The sequence below is a fragment of the Electrophorus electricus genome, chromosome 16 (genome assembly GCF_041902795.1).
Source record: "Electrophorus electricus isolate QZ-2024a chromosome 16, ASM4190279v1, whole genome shotgun sequence".
Lineage (NCBI taxonomy): Eukaryota > Metazoa > Chordata > Actinopteri > Gymnotiformes > Gymnotidae > Electrophorus > Electrophorus electricus.
In genome coordinates, this window is record NC_137512.1 from 22,707,804 (window position 1) to 22,735,000 (window position 27,197).

Sequence of the window (27,197 nt, forward strand, 5' to 3'; positions counted from 1 at the left end):
GCCTCAGTGTACATATTCATTGAGCACACTCATGTTCATGTGGAGGTAATAAACCCCAGGCAGAAAGGGGAAGACATACGGGTCAGTTATGAAAGCCACTGGAGGAGAGTACAAACTGAAGCAGACAGCTTAAACCCTTACAGCGCTCTAAGATGCAACGCTCAGTATACTGCAACGCGCCAGCGTCGCGTTAATAATTTTCAGTGGACACAGAACGCAACGAGTGGATCCGATTGCATGTAGCGTAAAGCGTCTGCTTTCACTTACGGGAAAATCCTACTTGAGAGCTGAACATTTTCGATAATATTTCATGTTTCAGTTTTTCCTTTTTATGACATTCGTTATTCTTTTTTTTTTTTTTTTTTTTTTTTTTTTTTTGCAAACAATATTTTTAGTTTTGTTGTTAGAGGGAAGAGAACTGGAAACTGAACGGCAACACCACCCACTCTCTTGTGCCTACATACAGCTTTGCACTAACGTTACTGCAAAGAGAGATTAATCATTTCCGTTGCATCACAGTGGCTGTCTATTCATATCTGTTATCTGCTTCTGATTATAGCCATTTATTTCATTCAAGCCTCATGCATCAAAACAGCAACAGAAAGAAAGCCTGCCTTCCGCAAGAGAGTTAGCTGTCATTATCAAGAACTCTTTGCTATGGACTTGATTTGTCAAGAGGTAACAAACTTTCACCGAATGCACGTTATAAGAGCGTTTTAAAGGCTGTCGACGGTACAGCTACAGCATGCTGTGCGTGTCCTTGGTTCGACGCTGTCAATTTCAGCCCGTCCGCGCAGTTCTCTCTACAAACAGTGCCAAAGCGCTAAGAGAGCAATAATTCATTCTCGCCGCGAACGTAGGGAGAGCTGGACATGCCGGAATAGCTGGTATGGCTGCACGGAAAACGCACCGGGGAAACAAAATAGGAACGTAAAGGTATCGTTTGCTGTCCTAAAATTGGAATGTTGCATTTTTGTTATAAAAACTGCAATTAAAGGGATTCGGCGTGTTTTCAGGACACGATACACGGGGATGTTGCGATGGCATGCGCAAGAAGAACAAAAACTTTGGTTTCAACATGCGTAATCTTAAGCGGCATGACAAATATCGTGTGTCTGCTTTATGTCGGATGGATCACGAATTACGTTTCAAATGTGAACATCAAAGTTCCAGAGAGGGTTCCGGGGAGAAAGTTTGACGAGGATAAAGGAGAGACGCTGCGGATCATTGAAAGACTGGACAGACTGGAGAATGTTGTTAATCAACACATCCAAGGTATGGTACATGCGCCATACATGCAATGTGACATTCAAATGTTAGTGAAGTGTGCCTTCATTTTACTTGATTTTTTCGGTAATGCTCAGTTGCCACAGAGAGCTGTTGACACAACAGGCAACAACGCTGCGCAATAAACTCTTGTTACTCCCCGAAGTAATTACCGATGTCTGATTTACTGAGTTTAAGACTTAGGTCAGAAAGACAACTTATCGAAAATCTTTTGGATAAATCAGTAATCCTCGGCTGGACTTGTTAGGAGGGACCCAGTGCGGACGTAATTCAACACTGCACTCTAGAATCAGGTTTATAATGCAGCACACTGCACAACATACAGAGAATAATGCTTTTCTGACTGTTATTCTGTTCTTAACTTTTTAAACTCCATGTTTATTATTCAGGTATTAATCTTGAGACATATTGTTCATTAACTATTACAAGTATGACAATGAACTATTACATAGTAAGCATGCTAAAACTTGAAACAATTACACAAGTAGGGAATGACTATCTGGTTCCATTGGCAAGTCCTTGGACTCTAAGGCGTTAATTAAGTTCAATGTTTGATATACCCAGAGTACACAATCTTGAGTTAACTCTGGGTCTTACTACCTTGCATTTCTCTGGTCCAGGGCCTTGCATGTTGACAGCACCCTGTTTTCTTGTTTGTTTGGGTTTGGGGTTTTTTTTGTTTTTTTTCCTTTCTTTTTTTTGAGGAGGCTGATGGTAGTAGGGCTCATCAGATTAAATTTAGCATTTGGCGAAGTCCTTGGCATAAACATTAATCCCCCAGCTGGTGTCACACATTGCTGGACAGACACAGATGCCCAGCTAGGTGCTAATATGTCACTGTGGGCATAGAGAGCGATATCTAGCTGAGACCTTCAGTAAAAACCTCCGTCATATCCGTTCCTTGTTACCAACACATATCTGTTACATTCAGAAGGTGTTAATGAGACTTAATAAGACTGTACTTGGCATGCATGAATCATGGAACACAGTTGTGTTTAAGATGCTTTAACTTTGAATAGCTTGCACTTTACTGTAAGACCTGAGAGTGATTGGACTCATGAAGTAATCACCAAGCTCTTTATGAAATGTGGTAAACCAGGAACAACACTAAAGTGTGTCACGCAGTGGGTCCCTAGGAGTACCCTGTTGTTTTAGTCAGCTGAACAGTCTGTTTCAAACATGTTGAGGCACCAGGAAAAGTGGCTGGTGGCCTGAACAGACCTTTGAAAAGAAAGCAGGTGCCAGCCCAGACTGGAGCTATTACGCTGCTGTTGACAAATGCAACTTGGTCAAATCTAAGTATGATTTAGGTCATTAAAAGAATATTCCAGTGCTAAACCTCATAAAACATTTTTTTTGTGGTGAGGGTAATCTAAAAATCAATTTGCTGTCTTTATTTCTCAAATATGTGATTTTAGAGTTACAGACTGCACGCAACATTCCTCTTGTATATTTTTGTGTTCCTTTAAAGTAACACATTAAAGCCACATGTAGCAGGTAAGAGGATAAGGCTGAACCTAGGAAAGCAGTGCGTAGAAACGGGCTAAAGGTTCTTTGGAATGTACAGTATTCACAGGGAAAAAAAAAAGTATATTGGTCAGAACTGTAGAGAAGTATGAATGGTGGTGTGCATGGCTTTTGCATTGGTAATTGTTCAGGTTGAGACTTTACATTTCAGCAATTGATGCAGTTGTAAATATAAGAACCATGCTTCCAAGTGTAACAACACCGTTATTTTCTTTTGTCCATCTTGTGCCATGCTGGTGACTGATTTATGTTTTGCCGCATCCTGTTCTTCCATTGCCTGATTGAATGATTGCTTCTTTTTGTGAGGTGCGTGGCCCAGACCCAGCCAAACAGCTCTCTTAGCAAGGGAGAGGATGAGAAGCTATGCATGGTTCCTGCCCCTGGTTCCCAGATACCGCACAGATTCAAGCTGGTGTGAAGCTTCTTCCACCAGAACCCATTATAGAGCAGAAAGTCTGGATTTCACACTCATCTGAACAGATTGATTATATTGCTGTTTAAGGAGACAGACGCTTGCACTCCACTCCGCTTCAAGACAGGACACAGTATTGTATACCAGTGAAGGCAGAGCAAAGCACATTAACAAATACGTCTTTCCTCCACTTGCTCTCTCCAAGTGCATGTACATTACTACATAATTAGTGCAAGTAAATGGTAGTGGGTGTAAGGTCACCGTGGTAACACCATGGTAGCAGAGAATCAGTGTGAGCGCCTGCAGTGTGAGCAGTAGCTGGGCAGTTTGTGAAATATCCTACTGGGAGAGAGAGAGAGAGAGAGAGAGAGAGAGAGAGAGAGAGAGAGAGAGAGAGAGAGAGAGAGAGAGAGAGAGAGAGAGAAAGGGTAAAAATTAGAGAAAGTCTAAAAAAGTACCTGACTAGGACAGCATGCAAAGTTAAATTCTGTCCTTGAGCTGCTTGCTTTTTTAACTGCTTCTACTGTTTTACTGGAATGCGATAAAAAGCAGGACGATCACTCTGAAATCCCTTTATCCGTGTCAATGCTGAACTTGATTTTGCACTGGAAAATGTCAGCTTCTGCAATTTGACATTCAGGTCAAAGTCACAATGAAAGGTGCACATAACCCCCTGAGTAACAGATGAGGCCAAGCTGCAATAACTAGTCCTTTGATCAGTGAGCTTACCATCCCTCCCTAGCAGGGAGTACACTGATGGAATAGCAGCTTGCTGGACTCGACTGCTTCCATGCAAAATAGTGTTACGTATTTATGAGAATGTAAACTGCAAGGTCCCCATTGTGGCCCTCAAGAACCTTATGCTGGACCTCATTTGTGTTCGGTCAGTTCTCTTCACACCTGGACCAAACAACCAATTGATACAGAAAAGTGGTGTAATGTAGACTTGATATGTATCCTTCTTTTCTAATTACTTTTGCTTAGAGGAACACATTTTGGCAGTAATTTATTTTCTAATTTAAGTTCCCATGATAATATACCAATAGAATTGTTATCATTGGGATTTTGTCATTTTCTGTTTTTATTCATCTATTTGTTAGTCTATACATTAATATTGCACAGAGGAAAAGGTGGTTATAGATCTCTAAGTTACATTTGAAAGATATTTGGGAAAGTGTATACATAACTATGTATCCTAGAATGTCACCACAGAGAGATGAGCAATTCTCTTGTGGTAGTCCAGTACTTTCAGGAGCACTTCTGACTGCTGTTAAAACTTTGATTCACTGGCTCAAGAGTTTTGGCAACAGGATCAATGAAAAGTGGACTATGAAGGGTTTGAGAACTGGTGTGAGAACATTTAACTGCTGTGGAAGCACTGTTGCTACCATGAAGAAACGTCCAAGCAACCTTTTAGGAAAGTTTGACAATCCTGGAAAATTCTGTAATGGAGACTAGAGGTTTTGTGGTGACCGCAGACAATGTTTTGTTGTGTTTTGTTACTGTAGGGAGCAGACTGTGCACTGCAGACCTGAAATAACTTATTCATCCTCTCCACACGTCCTCACAGTGGGGTGTTGGAATGCTATAATGCTCTCACTGCATAGTTTTCTCTCCTCCTGTAAACCTGCGAGATCAGTTCAACCTGGCTGGTCTATTTTGGTCTTCCTTGTAACAGAGCTCTCATTTGATAATTGAGGCTGGGTGTTTTTTGTGCATTGTCTTTACCTCACAGGCATCTGTTTTCTTCATCGGATGGATCTAGTAACATCTCTCAAGGTGATTTTTGTTTTATTGTGATTATATTTAACAGTCCCTATTTATTTTAGGACCCAGAAGGTGTATTGTTAATGTCATGCTTTGGTAGCTCAGTAAGGACCATGAGAAGGGAAGAAGCCCAGGTAGATCGACGCTTGTATTTGTGTTTGAAGTCACTTTCTTTCAGTCTGTGGTCTTCCTCTGATAATCTAATTTGCTCTCTCTTATATTGCACTAATTGAGGATGGTAATTTCTGAGAAATCCATCAGACTGTTCTGATTCAATGTTTGGCTTTTTTGTGTTTGGCATATTTTATTAAGATTGTCCTGTTTGTTAGAGCAGAATTTGCTTTTCTGAAGAGACTTTTCTTGTTAACTTGCACTCAGCTGGAGTATGAATAATGATGAAGTAGTCAAGTGAAGTCAAGAAGATCTTTATTGTCATTACAGCCATATACAGTGTGCAGTACACAGTGAGATGAAATATAATTTTTCCTGGACCCATGTGCAAGATACATGTGTACATATTTGGCATGGATAATGCTGGCAGTAAATAAAGAGTGTAACTGAAGTTGGAAGAGCGGAGTACATGACAAGAACAATATGGCATAATGTGGCAATAAGATACAAACATAAAGTCCATGGATTGAAATTAATTGTGAATATAAAGTGCAGAGCGGAGCCAGTACAAAGCAGCAGTGCAACAATGGTTGCAGACCTGTTACCTGAGATTTGAGATTAAAGAATGATATTTAAAAGTTATATACAGTGCTTAAAGTGAAGATTAGGGCTAGGGATAGAGCTAGATTAGGGTGAGACATGTATCGCAGTAAATACTTGCAGTGTAATCTGTAAGTGATTGGTATTGTGCTGCAGTAATTTACTTATGGCCCTGCAGTAAAGACTTGCTTAGACACGTCACATGTGATTAGCCTTGATTTCCAGGCAGAAGGACCATCTTGGCTCCATTTTGTACTGCACTGGAACCAGTTCTTCCCTTTCAGATTGAAGAGAGCTCATTTTGAATACAAGTTAATTGGCTTCTAATTAATTACATTGCCACTCATACTCAGATCTCTAGTCCACTCATTTTCACAGTAAAACTGGATCAGGTCCAGGTATTGCAGCTACTAGAATGGAGACTAGATACTGGTAATCAGTTTTTCTTGTGTGCTTATTAGTAGATGTGTCAGTTTTGAGTCTCTCCCTTGTAGCTGTCCATCTAGCTGATGTATCCTCTCCAGAGAGAAGAAATCAGTGTGTAACCAGTCTTGAACTGTAGTAATCCTCCCCCATGTCACCTTCAATGAAACGAAAGGATTTGCAATTGGATTCAGCACAGGTCGTGTAATTCTCAATAGTCCAGTCTGATGCTGACTGGAGAGTAGAGTTTAGCGCACCTGTCAAATTTCACTGGTGCCATGGTCTAGGGTATGTTTCTTCAAATGCATCAGTAGTACTGATGATCAAAAGATGGCAGGGCACATTTCTCTAACAGACCCTGCCAACAGTCCTGCATTTTGTAGTAAAGTGAACAGTTGATGCGCTTGTTGGCTACTTTGTCATCACAACTGTCTCAAATGGAAAAGGGTGGAAAATCTGCATTACGCTTTAGTTAACTATCAGTGATTACAAACAACAAGACTCGTTTGAGTTGAGTCAGAGTATCACTGTCCTCATGGTTTAGATGATCTAATCTGATTTTATAATGCTCTATGGAAACAAGTTCAGCCTTGTACAGAAAATGTACTGTATATTAAAGGAAAGGCTTCAAATACATCATGATCTATCACCTTAATAAGGATAAGGAGGAAATTTGGATGAAACTTAGAATGTAGATAAAACATTTTTGGGGGATGGGTGGGGGTTGAGGGTGATGACTATATTCAACTGGAACCCTACACTTCCTATTAGGTCAGAATTAAGCCAAACGAGCGTCTGATACGATGTCTTTTTTTCCTGAAATGATGGTGATCTTTAAAAATTGTGATGGTGATATGTAAATCAGATCCCCACAATCAACACACAGAAGATTGTATTTTACTGGAACTGGGCAGATGAGCTACTGGGTAATTCTGGAGGAGCTGTACTACCCCTCTCTGTTGAAGCTTCTGTATACAACAGACTATGTCAGCATATGGATTAGCCTCATTAAAAGATGTTAATGATGACCAAATGCTCCCTGTCACGCTAATGTTTCAGTATGTTCAATTTAGCCAAGATGTATTTGCTCTAATGAAACAGCCTAAAATAAAGGCGCGAAACATGACGGATTTGAATCCCTGGAGGCTATGTACAAACATTTATCTTTTTCCTTTGTTGGAGTCCCTAACCATTTTGCGTCACAGCTAATAGCATGGAACAGACATCTGTTCAGACCCTGCCTTTGTGTTATGAGCTCATTTGTAATTCCATATTTGAAGTTTATTCAGTTTTGATAGAGGCTGTTTGGCGCGGACAATAATGTTCCCTGTTTTAATATTCCCACTGAATAAGTGGATAATCAGGATTGCATTATATTGACCTTTTAGCTAAAAATCTTTTTTTTGTTTTCAGTGTGTTATATTGTCACTGACTGGAATACTGTTGAGCTTTTATTGACATAAACTCTAGAAGCCTTTCATATAGCAACTCTGAAATGAAACTTGCTGAAGTAGTTTTTCACTAGCATTAGTCTTTTTTTTTCTATTCTTATGCTGTTGATTTGTAAAGAAACTGAAGAAGAGGAATTGATCAGTATAATTACTTCAGGGGCAGCAGTAGTCGGTCAAGGGGAGTGAATGTCGATACCAGGGTTAGGCGTCTGGCAGCCAGAACCCGGAGGGCTGGCTTGTGATGACTTAGCCTCTTTACTTATCCTCAGTTCAGCGACTGACCGGTTCAGAAGAAATGTTGATGCCTTATGTAATATAAAATGAAAGGCTGGGCGAGTTAAATTGATACTTATATGATTTAGAGGAGGTGGGAGTTCAGTCATTGAGAGGTATGCTTTAACCGCTGTGTTTTTGTAAAAACTGGTGAAGAAAAGATTATTCCAGTTCTTCAGGCCTACTCTTCTATGAGTGCTTGATGGTTGAATGAAGGTTACCTGGTTCTGTTCAGGTTTTTTTTTTTTCTTTTTTGGTTATTTGTGAGCTTGTAGCTTGTAATCATTTGCTGAGAGTGTCAGTGCTCATAATACAGGATCAACCTGCTCATTTGTTCATTGTACAAAAATTATCATCATAACACTTGCCGTTTTTTTCTGTAACCTTACCTGCTCTAGCTTTGCAGTGACGAATATACAGTCCTTGGACTTAGAAAGGGAAGCAAGGGTAAAAACGCAAAGAGGATACTTTAAGGCCATTTGCCAAAGTGCAAAGAGAAACCATGGCAATTCCCTGTCATGTATGGACAGCCCATTCCTAGACCTGTGAGGAAGATCTTGAAGATCAGCACAATCGTAACCATATAGGTTACCCTGAGCAGGTCTAACCAAATGTCACTGTGAGGTTCACTGTGCTCACTGAGGCTCAATGTCACTGTGAGGAGAGCTACAAAAATACAAATAAAAATATAAAATCATTCACTGAGATGAAAATGAGCCAAGTTGCTTGGCTTTGGTACAGTTTTTTGTCTCATTATTGAACTTTTGGAAATAACTAGAAATTATTCTGTTTCTGATTTATTTGAAATGTTTTTTTTAACACATTTGCACAACATATGGCACATTTCTGAAAGTTTAAATAACTGGATTATAAGTAAGCAGATATTCTTTCTCTATTTTAACATTTTTGCACTTTTCTTAATCAAACAAACCTTGTTACCATTAGTGAGCATTAGGGCCTGACCAGTTTAAAACCTGCAAATTCGACTTGCTTAGTTAAACTTCTGGTGCTGCTCTCGACATAATGCTGACTGTTTGTGGGAGGTTGTCATTAGCTGTAGGGTTGGTCGAGGGAGTGCTGTTAATTAGCATACTTCATAATGCTTCATAAAGATCTAAACAGGATCACAGATGGTGGCATTTTAACACCGCCTCTGCAGTCTGAAGTGTACATTGCAGAGAAGAGAGAAAGGGAGAAAACTAGAGAGAGTGCTAGATAGAGAGAGAAAGCTAAAAAGAGATTGGTAGAGAGAGAGAAGGCTAGAGAGAGAGTGAGAGAGAGATTCTTCCAGTCTTCTGTTTGGCTATTTTATTGTGCGCTGTGACTCAAACTTGCTGACCTGCTCTTGTCTGATTTGTCTGCGCCATCATAGTAGAATGGAGTCATGCTCAGTCTTAGTGAACATTCAGTACCTTTCTCGGCTTTGTCTTGTTGCTTTCACTAATTCTATTGGTCTTGTTATGGCTCAGAGAGAAAAAAATGGGGTAGTAGTCATGCATGCGTGTGTGTGTGTGTGTGTGTGTGTGTGTGTGTGTGTATGTGTGTGTGTGTGTGTGTGTGTGTGTGTGTGTATGTGTGTGTGTGTATGTGTGTATGTGTGTGTGTGTGTGTGTGTGTGTGTGTGTGTTGTGTGTATGTGTGTGTGTGTGTGTTGTGTGTATGTGTGTGTGTGTGTGTGTGTGTGTGTGTGTGTGTGTGCTGTGTGTATGTGTGTGTGTGTGTGTGTGTGTGTGTGTGTGTGTGTGTGTGTGTGTGTGTGTGTACATGTTTGGCCAGGGTGAGGGAGTGGGAAACACAAGGACTTAATGAATGCTGGATCTAACTGTTCTCACTGATGTAGGTAATGACGGTAATGATGTCGGCTTTGGCCAGTAGCGCTCAGAGTGAGCATCCTAGTCTCAACTTTGCATGCCTTTGAAATGTAATGATGAATGAATGTGAGTCATTCAGCTTCTCCTACTTCACAGTTGGAAAGTCACCCAAGGTGAAGTGTTTCGTCTGTGCTCTGATGAGGAGCCTAAAGTGTACAAAGCTATAATTATCAGATTTTCTCATGGATTATGGGCATCATATACTATAGAATTAAGAGGCAATGGACTGTAACTCCTGATTCATTGAGCAGAGAGAACATTTGAAGCTTGATGGATAATCTCAGAAAGAGACAGAGAGAGTTTGGGAGAATGATTAAGGTTATTCATCATATATGTAGCTTATGTTTATGCTTGCTGCTGCTATTGTGCTACTAATAATGTTTTTTTTATTATGTTGCCTTAACAGGCTTTTTAATGCTTTGCATTCATTTGTTAATATTTTATGTGCATAATTGTACCTAAAACCCAGGCAGAAGTGACTTGAATAAGACAGAGGAGTCTTTTGAGCATTGCAGTGATACGCTATGCTTAGTTTAATGTGGAAAACATTAGGTTGAAGCATTCATACACTCCACCCTATATTTACATTTTCCACATCCTATAGATGCTCTTATCCAGTGGAGCTTACATACATTTGATGCAATTTGATGCCATTTGATTGATTTGATGCCCATGTACATGGACATGGACATCAAGCCCATGACCTTGGTGGTATTAGCACCATCTGCACTACCAAGCTATAGTCACAGTCTCATAGATTGTGAACAGTTAGATGTTTGTACTTGTTTTTCTAATATTGTGAATAATTTTCAGTTAGGAATCCTACAGTGTGTTAGCCTGCACACAGGGTCCACGGGGATGCCAGGGTCCATGCCACACAGAGATGAGTCTGCTTTCTAGTTCTGAGGGTGGAAACTCCTCATAAGGTCCTTTATCTGGTCTTGCATTGGGTAGATCAGCCCAGCTTCTCCAGCCTGCACGAGGGGAACCACATTTGGGGATTTAGAGCCCTCCAAGCCAAAGCTTCAGAGGCCAACCCCTCGTTTCTACTTCAGAAATGCATAAACATTTATGAAGGGGGGAAAAAAAGAAAAGCCTGGGCCAAACAAATGTGTGAGAAGAAAAGAGGTTCATTTTATAAAGAGAAACAGAAGGAAAGTGCTTTTTTCGCTCTAAGTCTTTGCCTTTGAGATGTAAAATGGTCTGGGTTTGGTTTGCGAAGGTTAGTAAGAAAGCCATAGCTTCCTTTAAAGCGGTGTTTCCCAGCTGCATCATGGGAATAGCCCTTGCCTGCACCCTTCAATGTCATCTCTGCTCATACCCACCTTCTTCTACACAGATTGCTACAAACAGCATGACATTGTGCATGTAAGCATATGTTTAGCATACATGGAATAGATTTGAGGTCATAGACCCACCTGCCAATGTAATTATAACTGTGGTGAGCAGTCAGTAATCAGTACAGGTGTGGGAGGCCAAGGTTCAAATACTAACCAACTCTAGCATAAGCCAAAAAACAGCCCTCCAGCTCCTGTGTGGACTATTCATGGTTTTCTAAGTAATGGGCTTTTGGAAGTAATTTGTGGAAAACATAAAGACATTTGTTTGGCTAGACTAATTATTAAACCTATTGAGTAGAGTGGAATAAATTACCTTAATTGCAGACTGACATTTCTCTCAGTACTAGTGCAGCATTTTATAAATTGGGAAGTGAATCCATTTAAATGGTAAGGTTTTCAATGGCAGGCTTTCAATAACAGCATACCTACAAGTAATACAATTTACTTTAATTATTCACACACACTGTATAGAACTGAATCAGGAATGTAGTCACTCAAGGAATGTTTTACGCCTTCTGACAACACCAAATGTCATGATCCCTGTCTGAATCAGTTTAACCAGAAAATACTTCCTATCAGGAAGGGGTGTCTGGGTAATATGAGCTAAAATTATTCAGGCAACTGAAAAATGAGTATATCGTTACATTATTTCATCATAATGATATTTTGTCAAATTACTTTGCTTTGAATATTGCCCAACAAAATATGGTGTCTGAAAGCTAGAATAAGAAAGAATCTTCTGGAATAAAATAAAAAGAAAAATTTTGTGCAGCTAGATTGTATATGAACTATACTGATCTACAGACAGCCCTGTTAGACAGACTTGGACTAGGCTTGGCCTCTGACTGCCATGGCTCTTGCAATTAGCCAACCTAAAATAACCGACACTTGTTAAACCTTTTCCCCCTTTTGCTCAGGGCAGGGTCTCACCAGCTACCTGCAGAGTACCACAGCGCCCTGCTGGGTCATTAGAGGAAGGCTGCTCATGAACCCGTGTAATGGAAACCGTGGGCACCTCGTCTCCAATAGTTCTTGCAAGAGCTGTTGCAGTGCGCGGCGGGTGACTGACAGAATGGGATCTGTTTGGGCTGTGACGTTGTCTCGCTTTTACTCAGGGTGTCGCTGAGTGCAGCTCACTCCAGTTCCAGGTTCAGATGGAGTCTGGAGGCATTGCATTTAGATTTCGTCAGTGGCACCGTGACACCCGCAAACATCAAGAGCATCTCAGATCAGCGGAGGGCACACACTTCCCTTGTGCAACACAAAACTGTCTCTCAAAGCAGCCTGCTGCCATACAGTCCTCATCCAAAACTTTCTAAGTCCTCGAGTTTTATCATACAGCACTTTGAGGAGGGTTGAGAATGGTATGGTAGAAAAGTATCGAGTGGCATAGGGCCGGATAGAACAGACCAGAGTAGGGTAGAGTAGACCAGGGTAGAGTAGACCAGGGTAGAGTAGGGTAGGATGAGGTTGGGTTGAGTATTTCAGTACAGGGCATAATAGGACAGGGTAGAGTATCATACAGTAGTGTATGAAGGCAGTATGAAGGCAGAGTAAGGTATAGCAGGGTAGGGTAGAGTAGGATAAGGTAGGATTTGGTTATGTATCACAGGGTAGGGTAGGGTTGAGTAGAGTGGAGTACAGTGTAGTGGAGTACGATAGAGTAGATTATGGCTATCCCAGGGCATGGCAGGTTAGTGTAGGGTGTGGTGTACAGTAGAGCAATATAGTGTAGAGTAGTTCACAGTAGGGTAGTATAGAGTAGGTTACAGTAGAGTAGGGTAGTAGAATAGGTTACTTTAGGTTAATATAGTGTAGAATAGGTTACAGTAGAGTAGGGTAGTATATTGTAGAGTAGGGCAGGACTGGTCTTCAATCTTCCGAAGTTCACACATGTTACTCCACTGCTGCGCTCCCTTCATTGGCTCCCTGTAGCTGCATGCATCAGATTTAAAATTGATGCTTGCTTACAAATCCAAAAATGGACCAGCCCCTTCATACATGAGGTCAATGGTCAAAGGCCGATCTGTACCTCGAGTACTTCGAACCTCAAGTACGGCTCGGCTTGAAATACCTTGCTTCAGGTCTCATGGACGACAAGCATTGAGACTATTTTCTGTCCTGGCTCCAAGATGGTGGAATGAACTCTCACTTGCTCACGCAGACTGAAGACCCATCTATTTGCAGAATATTTAAAGGACAACTGACACTGCTCCCTTATTGACTGACTAATTTAGTACTTATTGTAGGGCATTATTTATGCTTTTTAACAAACTCTAGCACTTATTGTTTATAGCAATTATCATTGTTTAAGATAGACCTCATGTATTTTGCACTTCTAGGTATCAGCATTCATCCCTGTATTCAACAGTATTCTAGTTCATTGGTATGTTTAATTCTAACCTACTATACTGTACTTGGATATATTCTATGAGTAAATGACAAAGCTCTTTTGTAAGTCGCGCTGGATAAGAGCGTCTGCTAAATAACGTAAATGTAAATGTAAATGTTATAGTAGGATAAGGCAGTATAGTGTAGAGTAGGTTACAATAGGATAGGGTGGTATAGTGTAGACTAGATTACAATAGGGAAGGGTAGTATAGTGTAGAGTAGGTTACAATAGGATAGGGTGGTATAGTGTAGACTAGATTACAATAGGGAAGGGTAGTATAGTGTAGAGTAGGTTACAATAGGGTAGGGTGGTATAGTGTAGACTAGATTACAATAGGGAAGGGTAGTATAGTGTAGACCAGGTTACAATAGGATAGGGTGGTATAGTGTAGACTAGATTACAGTAGGGAAGGGTAGTATAGTGTAGACCAGGTTACAATAGGATAGGGTGGTATAGTGTAGACTAGATTACAATAGGGAAGGGTAGTATAGTGTAGAGTAGGTTACAATAGGATAGGGTGGTATAGTGTAGACTAGATTACAATAGGGAAGGGTAGTATAGTGTAGACCAGGTTACAATAGGATAGGGTGGTATAGTGTAGACTAGATTACAATAGGGAAGGGTAGTATAGTGTAGACCAGGTTACAATAGGGTAGGATAGCATAGTGTATACTAGGTTACAATAGGGAAGGGTAGTATAGTGTAGACCAGGTTACAATAGGGTAGGATAGCATAGTGTATACTAGGTTACAATAGGGAAGGGTAGGGTAGTATAGTGTAGACTAGGTTACAGTATTATAGAGTAGGAGTTTACTGCTCAGGAAACTTTGCAGTGGCTGAATAGGTTATCATGAATTCATTATTGCCTAAAGTTTTCATGTATTCTCCCTATAGTTGTCTGAAATAAGACATCCTTGAATGAATGTGTCAGCTAGATGCAAAAAAAAGTTGTTGTTTTTTTTAAAAAGAAAAAAGAAAATGCAGTGTAATGGTACAAAGTGCTGTAGTTTAACTGACCCCTTATAGATCTCATCCATTTGATATGCCTTAGCAGAGGGCACCTCTGTCAGCTCACATGTCTTTTTTGCAGATGCCACGGTGGAAGGAAGGAGGTGCATTCTCTGGTCAGTTTTACCACTGTAACCTTTTATAGCACTTAAACACTTTAGGGTTTATTTAAAGTCAATTTGTGGGTTTTTAGGATCATTTTGTTTTGAATATTCAGTTCAATGCACTTCTGCAGGACTCAGCAACCATTTCCTTTATATGAAGGTGAATTTACAAATAAGTAGATGTGATACTGTGACATAGGGCAGGCCTCTCTCCCTCCGATTACCCATACCCCCCCGCTCCCCACCAATCCCACCAGCCCTACAGCTGGCATGTCTCCACTTTGCACTGTGCTCTAGCACATGAACAACCAGATGGTATTCCATCCTGCTAACCCTGGCTTTGGCTTGGAGACCACTGGGCCACGAATCAATTGCTCTTCCACTCCTACACCTCCTCTTTACCCTTTGTTTCTCTCTCTCTCTCTCTCTCTCTCTCTCTCTCTCTCTCTCTCTCTCTCTCTCTCTCTCTCTCTCTCTCTTTCCTTTTCTCTGAGCTACAGTGAGCCATCGTGCTGACCTGTGTATGAGTAGCTCAGTCAGGGCCCTCACAGGGAGGGATACAGCAGCTGGAGGAGCACATGTGCGTACAAATGGAGTGTTTAACCCCTCAGGGGATGTGGAGTGTCTGCAAGCTCAACACACAACCTCAGGTAGCAGTCCTCACACGACCTCAGGTAGCAGTGCTATGCTGGGAGTATTTGTTCAACCATCAACCTTCAGCAGCCTTGTCAGTTTTTTAATTATTTGACTATTTGGTGTTTTGAGGAGATCTCTACGGACACTGCTCAGAAATTTGGTCACCAATAAAACCATGAATTTGAATTATTGATGGGTCTTCATACAGGCAAGCAAATCATTAACCCTTTCTGTTCTGGGGTACTCTTTTCTTCTTCCCCAAATAAATATTCCAGGTATTTGAACGATATGCAGGGCCTGTAACCCTTGACCCTAGCCACTTCATCCATCCATCCTTCCACCTACATTACCTTAATCTCTGCACATTCCTATTTCACTGCGGTCTGGGCACACTGAGCACTAGTTCTTTTTTTGAAAAAGAAAAGACGCCCACATAAACTCACTTACTGTACTGCCAGAGGGAGCAATTGTCCTTTCTGATGAATTTCGTAAACAGAATTCCTGACCAATTGAGAGGACTGCTGAGGAAGCAATACACGCAGTTTTCTCCTGATGACCTTCCTCCAACAACCACGGCTGTGCACGCTCCGTATGCAGCTCCTCTGTTTTCCTGAGCGTAATGAGTTGCTAATGAAATTCTTTTCTGTTCGCAGGACTCAGTGTGGCGAGCGATAAGATATTCTGGTTTGTATTGTTCTTTACCCCTTAGCATAACAAGGCAACAATTAAATGTGATTTGGTGTTTCTGTGTAAAGAACACTCAGACAGCTTCTGACGAACTCCACAGAAGAGAAAACAAAAGCATCTGAAACAGCAATTAAAGCTTTGTTATTGCCCAAGATATGCAGGACTGGCTCTGTAAGCTTGCGCTGGTTAACCGTGTTGGAATTGGCCGTGAAATCACACTGCCTTGCGGTTTGTGTAAATTTAGACCAGCTCAAGAAGTCTTGACCAACTGAAAGGGATTAATTACTGATTAGTGGGTTCGGTCTAGTCTTGTCTTTCTGAAGCCAGCTGGATAGGCATAGTTTTTAACACATTCTACAAAGGTGGGGAAGGGAAAATAGTGTGTCTATAAAAAATTAAGTGCACAATTATTTCCAATACAGTATTGAAGAACTTTAAAAACTTATGGTAGAAACAGTGTATTGTAAAGGGTCTCTGATCTGATATGCCATATAAGGGTTTATGTAAGGCGTTTCATTTGTTTTATTATTTATAGCTCAATTGAACTTCTGAGATCTTTTTTTTGCATATGGACATGCTGCTTTGCAATATTTTGTGTTAATATAACTGCATAGTATAAAAGTGTATGTTCTTGTACCAATTTATGTACCGTATTTATGCATAATTAGATATCTGTAGAATCAATCATTTTAACACACACAGATTGAACAACCAATAGAATCTTGATGACTGAATATATTAAATTAGCATCATAAAGATGAACCGCTTTTATTTTATTGTCTTCTAGTGGTCTAGTACTAAAATGAGTGTTCAAAACATTTTGTCATATCGCTAAACTACCTTCTCTGTTATCTTATGATGAACTTTATCATTTTAATAACCTTTCAGTGAAAATTGCTGAAAAGGGTTTTGTACAGTAACTAGGTTTGATTAATGAATGTACAGTAATATTGTTTTACATACTAGTTATATAATAAAATATTTAGGTGTACTGCTATGAACTAAAGAAAAAATACAGATGTGACATACTCCACAATGACATATTCCGTAAAGCAAAAACCCAAAAATTAAGCTAATATTTTAAAAACCTGGAGGTAACATCAGTAAATATGGACATATTTTATGTAAAGCTTGGGAAATGGAGAGCAAGAGAATAGCAAAAAAAAACAAAAAAAAACATTGAAATAATCATTTGTCAACAAGTTGGATTTTGACCGGGTTTAATATCAGCAGCTGAATTTGATTCTAGATAACTAAAAACATTTCACATAGCTTGGAAAAGTTGGTGTGTTGAGAATAATTTCCCAGGATGCTAGGCATCTCAGTGGCTGAACCCAGCAGCATAGTAGGTCTGTGTGTGGGTTCGGCTGTGGGCAGGTGAATCGGCTGGACTGTGATGAAGGGTTTTTTTGGTAGCTCTCGTCTGCCCTATGGGCTGATCTCCGCACATGGTGCGTATTGATGGCTGTATGTTTTCAGAGAGCGGTGAGCCACAGTGGAAGAGAAGAAAGATGGAGACAGGGGAGCGTATGCGGAGAGAAGAGTAAATGTTCTGCTTAACTCTGTGGCATGGGGAATAATCTCTCTGTTGGCGACTCCAAAGGCAAACATTTGCTCTGGCATGCTGAGAAAGGGAGGGTGCAATGGAACACCAGCTCTATAACAGCCTAACAGGCAACCTTTATGTACTCATTGGAACACCAGCTCTATAACAGCCTAACAGGCGACCTTTATGTACTCATTGGAACAACAGATGTACAACAGCCTAACAGGCGACCTTTATGTACTCATTGGAACAACAGATGTACAACAGCCAAACAGGCGACCTTTCTGCACTCAGTAGAACAACAGCTCTACAACAGCCTCACATGCGACTTTTCTGCACTCAGTGGGCTAACTTTCTTCACTTTCTTAAGCTGCAAATTCATGATAGGGGTTATAAGGGGTTATTTTCATACTACACTACATATTAAAAATGCTATAAGATGACCCTCTTTATAAATAAATGACGATCTAAAGTTTACCAACTGTTATGGAGGTTTAGTTAAAGCTCTGCTCATGGATCTCACACAACCATGGATAATGTTATTCCAAGTAATGGAACAACATCAGATCAGCAATGAGCTCCATTAGGGCTGTGGCACATAGCTCACAGTTTTCTGTCATATCTGCTACCAGACACAGAAAGAGGGCACTGAAGCATTGCGATCTCTCTTATTCTCTTCCTCTCTCTCACTCTCACTCTCTCTCTCTCTCTCTCTCTCTCTCTCTCTCTCTCTCTCTCTCTCTCTCTCTCTCTCTCACTCACCCCCCCCCCCCACACACACACACCAGTCACTCACTGACATTCCAGAACCTTATTTCCATGACAAAGAATTTGATGCATTTTTTTGCGACAGACATCAGTTGACACTGTGACTGTGAAGATATTTATGCATTCTGTAGTCTCCAGGATTTAGCGCCCTGGGTCACAGACTGCGCATGTATTAAATAAAGCTCTCTGAGACGGAACGGATTCACATCCAGCATCCTTTAAGCAGGGAGCTCGAGGCTTCAGCCCCTAGTGGCCATCTTGCCTGGAGAAGTTGACGGATCTTTTAGGGTCGTCCTCTTTTCCTTACACTACCCATCAAGCGCAGTGCTGAAGAAGTCAGACAAGGCTAATGTGGAAAAATTTTCTTTCCACATGTTACGTTTCAACACGCTTGTCTTTTATACTTACTGCCTTTGTTCAGTTTATAGGGGTTTCACTCACTTCTGTACATCTTTCTGATTGGTACACCAAAGAGAATTATTGCCACTAATTGTAAAGTACAATATGAAAAATGGCTTTTTAACTTTGAAGATGGCTTGTCAGAGTTACGTGGGGTGCCCTTGCTCTATTAAGAGCTGAGCAGAGTCAAAAATAAGAAAAATGTCACACTGTCTCTTTGCTGTGATGCATTGCAGTTCTTTGTTGTTGTACTTCTTATTGTATGTGTTACTAAGCCCAGTAATTAAGAATGAATTGCATTCAGATGTTTTATACATCTGATATCTAAGTGTTGATTGTAATTGCTTGGCTATTTCCTCTAAAACCTGTTATTATCTCATTAAAAGAGCACATCGTACTTGTGCCTGTTAGCTAGTAATCAGTGCTGGCAGGAACACCCATGCAGCATGTCACCTTGTGTCCGTGACTGACAGTCAGGTTTCGATGTTGTTTGTTTTCCTTGTGAGGAGCGCTTCTTGCCACTCAGCAGGAGCCTTTTAGCCTGCTTCAGAACAAACAGTGCTCATAGCTGGCCTCAGAGCGAACAACAATTTATCCTGCTTCACAATTAATAGTGCTTATAACCTGCTTCAGAGTGAACAGCATGTTTATCCTGCTTCAGAGCGAACAGCACATTTATCCTGCTTCAGAGTGAACAGCACATTTATCCTGCTTCAGAGTGAACAGCACATTTATCCTGTTTCAGAGCGAACAGCACTTTTATCCTGCTTCAGAGTGAACAGCATGTTTATCCTGCTTCAGAGCGAACAGTACATTTATCCTGCTTCAGAGTGAACAGCAGGTTTATCCTGCTTCAGCATGAACAGCACATTTATCCTGCTTCAGAGCGAACAGTACATTTATCCTGCTTCAGAGTGAACAGCAGGTTTATCCTGCTTCAGCATGAACAGCACATTTATCCTGCTTCAGAGTGAACAGCACATTTATCCTGCTTCAGAGTGAACAGCACGTTTATCCTGCTTCAGAGTAAGCAACATTTTAGCCTGCTTCTTAATAAACGGTGCTTATAGCCTGCAGTCTAAAATTAAGAGCTTACTTTTGGCTCAAATAGACTTCTAGAGGTTTATACCAACTTCTGATTAATTAAACTTTCTCATATAAAAATTCCCATAGAGATGTCCAATGTTATTTTGCCCACTAATCCTCATGAGAGGACAAACCTCCTCTGACCAGGCCAGTGCAGATCAGTTCAATACCCAGGGATCCACTGTTGTTGTCTCACCTCTATTCATCTACACCTCATTGGTTTGTCCTAACCCTGTTTGTACAACACAATGGTATTGATTAAACGGTCGACATAGTCATCCAGATCAATTGGCATCATTACAAGAGGAGAGGAGATGGCAGACTCAGTCTATCACTATCGTGAAGCGAGATAAAATGCTATTCTTGCTACTTCAGGACTGTTGCTGAGTTTAATAAAGTGAACACTTTGATTGCCATCTTGTAGGCTTTGCTGGAAATGTTCTGTAGTCAAGGCCAGGCTGCCTACCAGGTCCCCTGATTCCTCTTTTTGTAATGTTTTAGGGTTTTAGAGGAACATTTTCCACACACAGGTTAAGACTAATCTAAGGTGCTTGAGAGCAGGTCCGTATGATCCCAACACCAAGCTTAATTTGATGTTAATTTGATGTCTGCGATACATGCAGAATTATATCACTGCTGGGAATTCCCTGTCCCCATTACACGTACCCTTAGTCTAGAGACTCAAATGATGCTCAACAGAGGATCCCCATTAATGGTGAAATAAAATGACTTATTTCTGATTTTCCCTATCCAGAAAGTAGTGACAGGGGGTTTATTTGAATAGTGCATCACTGGAATCAAAAAGCAGATGAACTTTGCTGACAGCAAACACTTGACAGCAAAGACATGAAATAAACGAGAAATGAGGGAATGACTTTGTTAGTTAATTAATATAGCACTTTCTTAAGAAGTATGTAAAGGTTGGGAAGCTAAACTGGCCTCAATAGATAGTTTATTTACTTACTGTTTTATGTTCAGTTGGTGTAGCTGTAGACCAATCAGAGGTCTCTGAAAAAACTTGATTTTATGATTTGACTGTTGCAAAAAGCAGTGCCTTGTCCGCCTGTCGGGTCTGTGTAGGCTGCGACCGCCGTGGAGTTGGGCTCCAGATCTCTCAGTAGCAAGGCAAAGACAAACGATCGCACTTCAAGGCAGCTGCGTGTGCAAGCTAAAATTAAATAACCTCTGCTGTTAATTAGCATCTCTTAATTACCTGCATCAGTCTCTCACTGCAGGCGTTGGGTTGATAGGGCGCTTTCTCCTGGCGCGGTGAGAGGCTGGCAGCAGCAGGAACAGCCTGCGCTCTACTGCCCTCTTCCCCGGAACGCCGCCGCCGGATTATCGGCTCATTTTTGCCAATTATGATTCAAAAGCAGGATAAAAGCTTCACATTCCCAGTGCAAATAGGGCAAAATGCAAGGCGAGGCAACTTTTCAAAACACAACCGGAGAGTTAAGAATGTGACGGTGTCACCGTGTGGAAGGGAAACCAAATGTGCACTTTTCACCGGTTTTGTGAAATGAACTTTGTGATTGGCAGGCAAGAAACAATTCAAGAAATAATGGATGATAATGTTTCTCAGCCATTTTATTAGATTCATTTATTCACCATGCCAGTGTTGGCGCATAGACTCTCTGTGTAATTTTCAGGCAACAGATCTTCTGCTGGATGGATATTTTTGGGTGACGGACCACTTTCATCCCAGCAGTGATGCTGACACATGAAAACCCCAGTAACACTGTGGTACATGTTACACATACAAGCACACCACCCACTAGCATACCATAACAGTGTCACTGCTTTTGAGAGTGTTGCTCTACCAAAATAATACCCAGCCAGCAGTGGTGCTGTGGGCAGAATCTGACCAATGATGGACAGGGTAGGAGGCCGCATACGGCCACGCTACCTGTAGCTGAGCTGGCGGAGCTGGTGGAGCTTGATTCTTACAGCACTAAAGTTGTGAGTTCAGTTCTCAGGCTACAGGTGAACTAACACACTGATAAACATGTAAGTCACTCTGCAGAACATCTGCCCAACAGTCTAATTGTACATCCATGAAATGTGCCTGTAAAGGATGTAAATCTATTGAAGTTGCTGGTAAAAGGAAGATATTGCCAATAAAGTGGGTGGTGAATTAATATATCAAAAAATAATAAATAAATATGTAGATAAAAAAATGCCTTCACACGTCTTTGTGATGAAAGTTAGATAATAGCTGCCCTCGGTGTATCTCACTGTCAGATTCTTTGAAGACGTTAAGAAAGAGATGGTGCCCACGCAGAAGCCTGCAGGCTAACATTGTATGCTCTTTTATTCTCTGCTCTTCAGAAAGGCCTCTGAAAGAAGGAGAGGATGTGGGAGAGTTTTCCCTCTTGGCCTCTCCGCTGTTCTCGCGCTGGGGTCACGACCTGGGGCCGGAGAGCCAGCGGGCAGCGCTGCAGAAGTTCCAGTACTACGGTTACAACGGTTACCTCAGCGACCGTCTCTCTCTGGACAGGGCCGTTCCTGACCTTAGACCAGATGGGTAAATGATTCCCAGAAAAGTGACCCATGCTGCTTTTCCTCACTTCCCTCACATCTTTTGCCTACTCATTCCTCTCTCTCTCTCTCTCTCTCTCTCTCTCTCTCTCTCTCCATCTCTTTCTCCCTCTCTCTCATCATATTGTTTATGTGCCACCTTTGCTTATGATGACTTATGGATGCCTGCAACATGGACAACCTTGGAACAACAGTGTAAAACAGCAGTCTTTGTCAGCTAGAACCGAACCCATGTCCATGTGGTTCCCAGCCAGGGATCTCTCCCTGAACGCAGCCGACTGCTGCTACTCTCTTCCTCTGCCCTTTTTCTCTCTGGCCTATTTGTATGCAGTTTTCTCCAACATGTCAAGCAAATTGTCATTCTCTATCAGGCCAGCAGAGAGCCGGAAGATAGGCCATATCAGAGACTTCTGAAACAGCCTGCAGCTGACTCAGAGCAGGCTGAGTGGTGAACTCTCTGCTGCACTTAGTAAGATGAAACTCCAGGAAACCTCTCCACTGATTTCATTATATTCTTCTACACCCCCCTCACTCCAGGTGCAGAAACATCACTTACCCCACCGACCTTCCCCAAGTCAGTGTTGTCTTCATCTTCGTCAACGAGGCCTTATCCGTCATCCTGCGCTCCATCCGTTCAGCCATGCGGACGACGCCCTCCCGTCTTCTGAAGGAGATCGTGCTGGTGGACGACAACAGCGACAGCGGTACAGCCATGCCCCCTTTCGCGCTCCTCCCCCAGCGAGGCGCGAGACGGAGCCACGTGTGCGTGGTCAAATTCGGCCCTTGTTACCACGCTGCGTGGGTAGCCGTTTGTCTGACAAGTGCCGCACAGTGTGCATTATAAGGCTGCGCATGTGTCCTTCATGTGATTTGTGATGGGATCTTCTTGTGACAGAAGGAAGACTGCAGGTAGACAAAGCACCATGTTGCCTCCATAGCAATTCAAGCTACATGTGCATAGTCAGGTTACACGTGCATGTTCGGACTACGCGTGCACATTAGCCCTCCGCTCGACCCTGCATCCGCTCACGCTGTGTCTGGATGCTGCAGAATTTGCTGTTGAGCTTCATCAAAACCCCCCTGGTGTTTCATTATGTAGCCAGCAGGGAACAGCTTGCATTATTGAGCTTCTTTGCAGTGTCAATGTAAACGACCTACTCAAGCAGTTGTCCCATGCTGTCAGAATCAGAATCAGACTGAGTAGCTGAACACAAGCTTAGTGAATAGAGCACAGATGGAAGGTGCTGGTGCTGGTACAGAGTTGATATTGTAAAATGACACATTTTACTACAAAATACAGGTGATTAATAACTCTGTACCAACACACATGGTGTTTTGAGATAACAAGTTTTTAAGATTACAAGCCAGTACTGGCTGTTAATGAAATTTAAATCAGATTCGGACCTGGGCCCATGTTGTAAGACTTGAGATTAATGTGTTAATAATTTTGAAGGGTACAGACCGAAATTGTGTCTTGATTGTAAGGCTTCCAGATCCAGGTGTAGGCTCCGGTGGATGCGCAGCAAGACTAGAACTTGTTTCTAAGTGTGAAGGCTCTGGAGTGCTTTGAGATTGGAGTGTGATTGTTTACTATGCAGCAGCTGGCCTGTGCACTACTGCAGCGTGACCCGGGCTCTCAACTTCCTCTCCACGCTCCACCACAAGCTGAGGCTCAGGCTCAGGCCAGGTTGTCTGTCTGTCTGTCTGTCTGTCTGTCTGTCTGTCTGCGGGTAGGACCAGGTCTGCCCTCCTCAGCGCAGCAGGGCGATGGCCGCACATGTAATAAACAGCAGGAGCAGTGCAGTGGGCGGATGAGCGCCGAGCATCCGTGGGCCTCCACCCAGACTCCAATAAAGTGGAACTGGCTCATTCAAAGGGCAGTGAGAGATGGGGTTTCTGCTGGAGTAAACAGTCCTCGAGTGCTGTGGGGAGATCACAGGAGAATTTAGATTAAAAATGTAATAAAAGTGGTCAAACCAATTCCCTCCGGTCTGGCAGCATTCATAAATGTTTGAGCAGCAGATTTCGTTGTAAAGTATGTGTGAATTTACAGGAAGACTTTGGTGAGATATGAGTATGTGCATGAAGGGTCAGGTTCTCCACTCTCTCCAGATGTTCAGCACCTGGTCTCTTTCTCTTTCTCTCTCTCGCTTTCTCTCTCTCTCTCCCTCTCCTCCTCCTCTCTTAGCTGAGCTGGGGGAAAACTTGCAGAGGTTTGTTGATGAGACTAACCAGCGTCATCCTGACTTCATTAAGGTGGTGCGTCATGCCAAGCGGGAGGGTCTGATCCGCGCCCGCGTCAGTGGGTGGAGGGCCGCCACCGCGCCCGTGGTGGCGCTGTTTGATGCCCACGTGGAGTTTAGCGTTGGCTGGTGAGTAGCGGGTGTCACATCTGTATTTCCACTTCAGCAGAGAGAACATAGCTATGCCATGACTGCTGCTTTCAAAGTCTAAAGGCTCTCCTTCAAGAACACTGTATGAAATGCTCCTGCATGTGGATGTCCCAAGAATAGCCTGCAACTCATTTTAATACTTCTAGTTTGTAAATATTATTGTTCACATTGTCTTTCTCAAACCAAACTGATGAATGTGTGGGGATTACACAGGATAACTTTCACCACACCGCTATGGAGAGACTGAGGCTCCTCCGTCTTATGTTAGCACCAAAGCTAACTTTGCTGTGGGATTAAATCTTAGCTCCCTCCTAAAGAGTCTGAGCTTGTTAATAATTTTGTCCACCACCTGTCAGTGAGATACCTCTCAAGCATCTGGTCCTAGTCCAGACCACTGAGTGGGCTGAGGGCTGAACACATATTCAGCCCCCTAAGTGTGACTCAACAGCACCTGCATGGCTCCACTCTAGAACCGTGGCAGTGGAAGCTTAGTAGGGCACCCACTAAATCATACATTTGGATGTGTGCTGTGCTCTCTGAGTGAGCTTAGCTACTGTCAGGCTGGACATCGCACTCCGCTGAACAGTGATGTGATGATTTTGTTTTTGAGATACATTTTTTTAGTTAGATTTTTGCAGTGAAGGTTTCCCCTTTTTCCTTCATGAAGTGATATTAGTAGTTCACTATTATATTAATTGAGATATTTCTAAAGTTACCTCCCTGGAATTAAATTGTCTATGCCCTTTAAAAATAATTTTGACAAAAATGTGCAAATTCAGGTATAACTATTTATTATATAATGAAAGTGAATTAAAAAAAAAAAAGCAGAGAGGTCATTCCCAAGGCCGCATTCACATCAAACAGCCTCCAACTTTCTGCCTTTGCCATGCTAGATACGCTCATAAACTGCAGTTCCCACTCAAACACGCAGCAGCACAATGACGTCCAAACACACAGCAACACGATGACATCCAAACACTCAGCAGTGTGATGACGTCCAAGCATGCAGCAGTACAATGATGTCCAAACACACAGTAGCGCTATGACGTCCAAACACACAGTAGCGCTATGACGTCCAAACACACAGTAACACGATGATGTCCAAACAAGGTGTGAAGGTGTGGGTTTGAATCCTAGGGAGCACATATACTGTCATGCTAATAGATATTTAGTTTAGTCTCAGGAGTTTCTGTCAAATGCTGTAAATGCATGTGGGGTTTGAACCCATGATCTCAGTATTGCCAACACCTCTCTCTACCAGGTGACCGTGTGATCACTGCGGGAGAATGTATTGCTTTTTGACAGGGCCGAGCCGATCCTCCACAGGATCCAGGAGGACCGCACACTCATCATCTCCCCTTCCTTCGACAACATCAAATACGACACGTTCGAGGTAGAGGAGTATCCTCTGTCTGCGCAGGGCTTCGACTGGGAGCTGTGGTGTCGCTACCTGAACCCTCCCCGGACCTGGTGGACACAGAAGAACCACACTGCACCCATCCGGTGGGAGCCCAACACCACCATCTGAGCTGAAAGAGGAAGCCCAGTCTAACCTAGGAAACACACTGCAACAAAGCCTGAAATGTGTGCTATTGAGGATAAGACACCTTGAAAGATGTTACATTATTTAGCAATGGAACAATTTCACTGAATAATGTTAGGTGAAATTTTAAAAAATTTATCTAGAAATAGGTTAGGTATGTTTACCTGCAAAGTGCTGGTAAGATAATTAATCTAAGACAATTGTAAATCTGTATATTGTTGAACTTTGTAGATGGACATTTTTCAGAAATGATTCTCAGCCGAGCAGAACCTCATTTTACATAAATATCAGTTAGCACGTTTTATAAAAGAGATGTTCCTTATTGTCATTTTGTTTAAAGATATATACAGTGTCAGTACCACTGTTAACTCATTCCAGTTTGAAGACTTTGCTCTTCTTGGTGATATTTGGATGAGAAATTGGGTTGTTTTTGAGGGAGACATTTAGATACGGGAAAATTGGTTTGCTTTAAAATGAAACTCAGGAATCGAGTCTGGACTTTTTGTTGCTCCTGTGCATGATTAATGAAGTGGGTCCTGAGCTCTTCCTGTGGCGTTATTCAAAGATGTCTCTCCAAGTACCCAGCAGGCTTCTCCTGATGTTCATCAGAGCAAAAGCTGATGGGCCATTGTCTACTTCTCTTCCTGCTTTCTACAGGAGCCCGGCCCTGATTGGTTGCTTCGTGGTGGAGCGGAGGTTCTTTGAGGAGATTGGTCTGCTGGATGAAGGCATGGAGGTCTATGGGGGAGAAAATGTGGAGCTGGGGATCAGGGTGAGAGACGCCTGCCTCTGCAGGATGCTGACTGAGCTGCGGTTTAGCAGGGCTCCTAAGTCTTGCTGAGGCTTTCATAGTGTAAAATACAAATGCATCTGGATGGCCTTGGGCCATTCTGCAGTGCTGTGTGATTTAACAGCAGAGAAGCATTTGGGGGGGAGTTGTTTTCGTCCCTCTCTGCCACAGCAGATGAATCAGAGCAAGGAGTGCGTGTTTGTGTGTGTGTGTGTGTGTGTGTGTGTGTGTGTGTGTGTGTGTGT

The 27,197-nt window shown here is 42.1% G+C and overlaps 1 protein-coding gene across 2 annotated transcripts in view; it reads left to right on the forward strand.

The window, feature by feature from the left end:
• The first annotated feature begins 504 nt into the window (after positions 1–504).
• The window catches only part of galnt18a (UDP-N-acetyl-alpha-D-galactosamine:polypeptide N-acetylgalactosaminyltransferase 18a), a 43,620-nt gene continuing 16,927 nt past the window's right edge, over positions 505–27,197 (forward strand). For both annotated transcript variants that reach the window (XM_035531932.2, XM_035531931.2), the window contains exons 1-6: positions 505–1,275; positions 22,017–22,212; positions 22,764–22,930; positions 24,415–24,598; positions 25,925–26,122; positions 26,820–26,934. In XM_035531932.2, the coding sequence (XP_035387825.1) occupies positions 1,041–1,275; positions 22,017–22,212; positions 22,764–22,930; positions 24,415–24,598; positions 25,925–26,122; positions 26,820–26,934 (1,095 nt within the window). In that variant the 5' untranslated portion in view covers positions 505–1,040. The remainder of the gene's footprint in view (positions 1,276–22,016; positions 22,213–22,763; positions 22,931–24,414; positions 24,599–25,924; positions 26,123–26,819; positions 26,935–27,197) is intronic.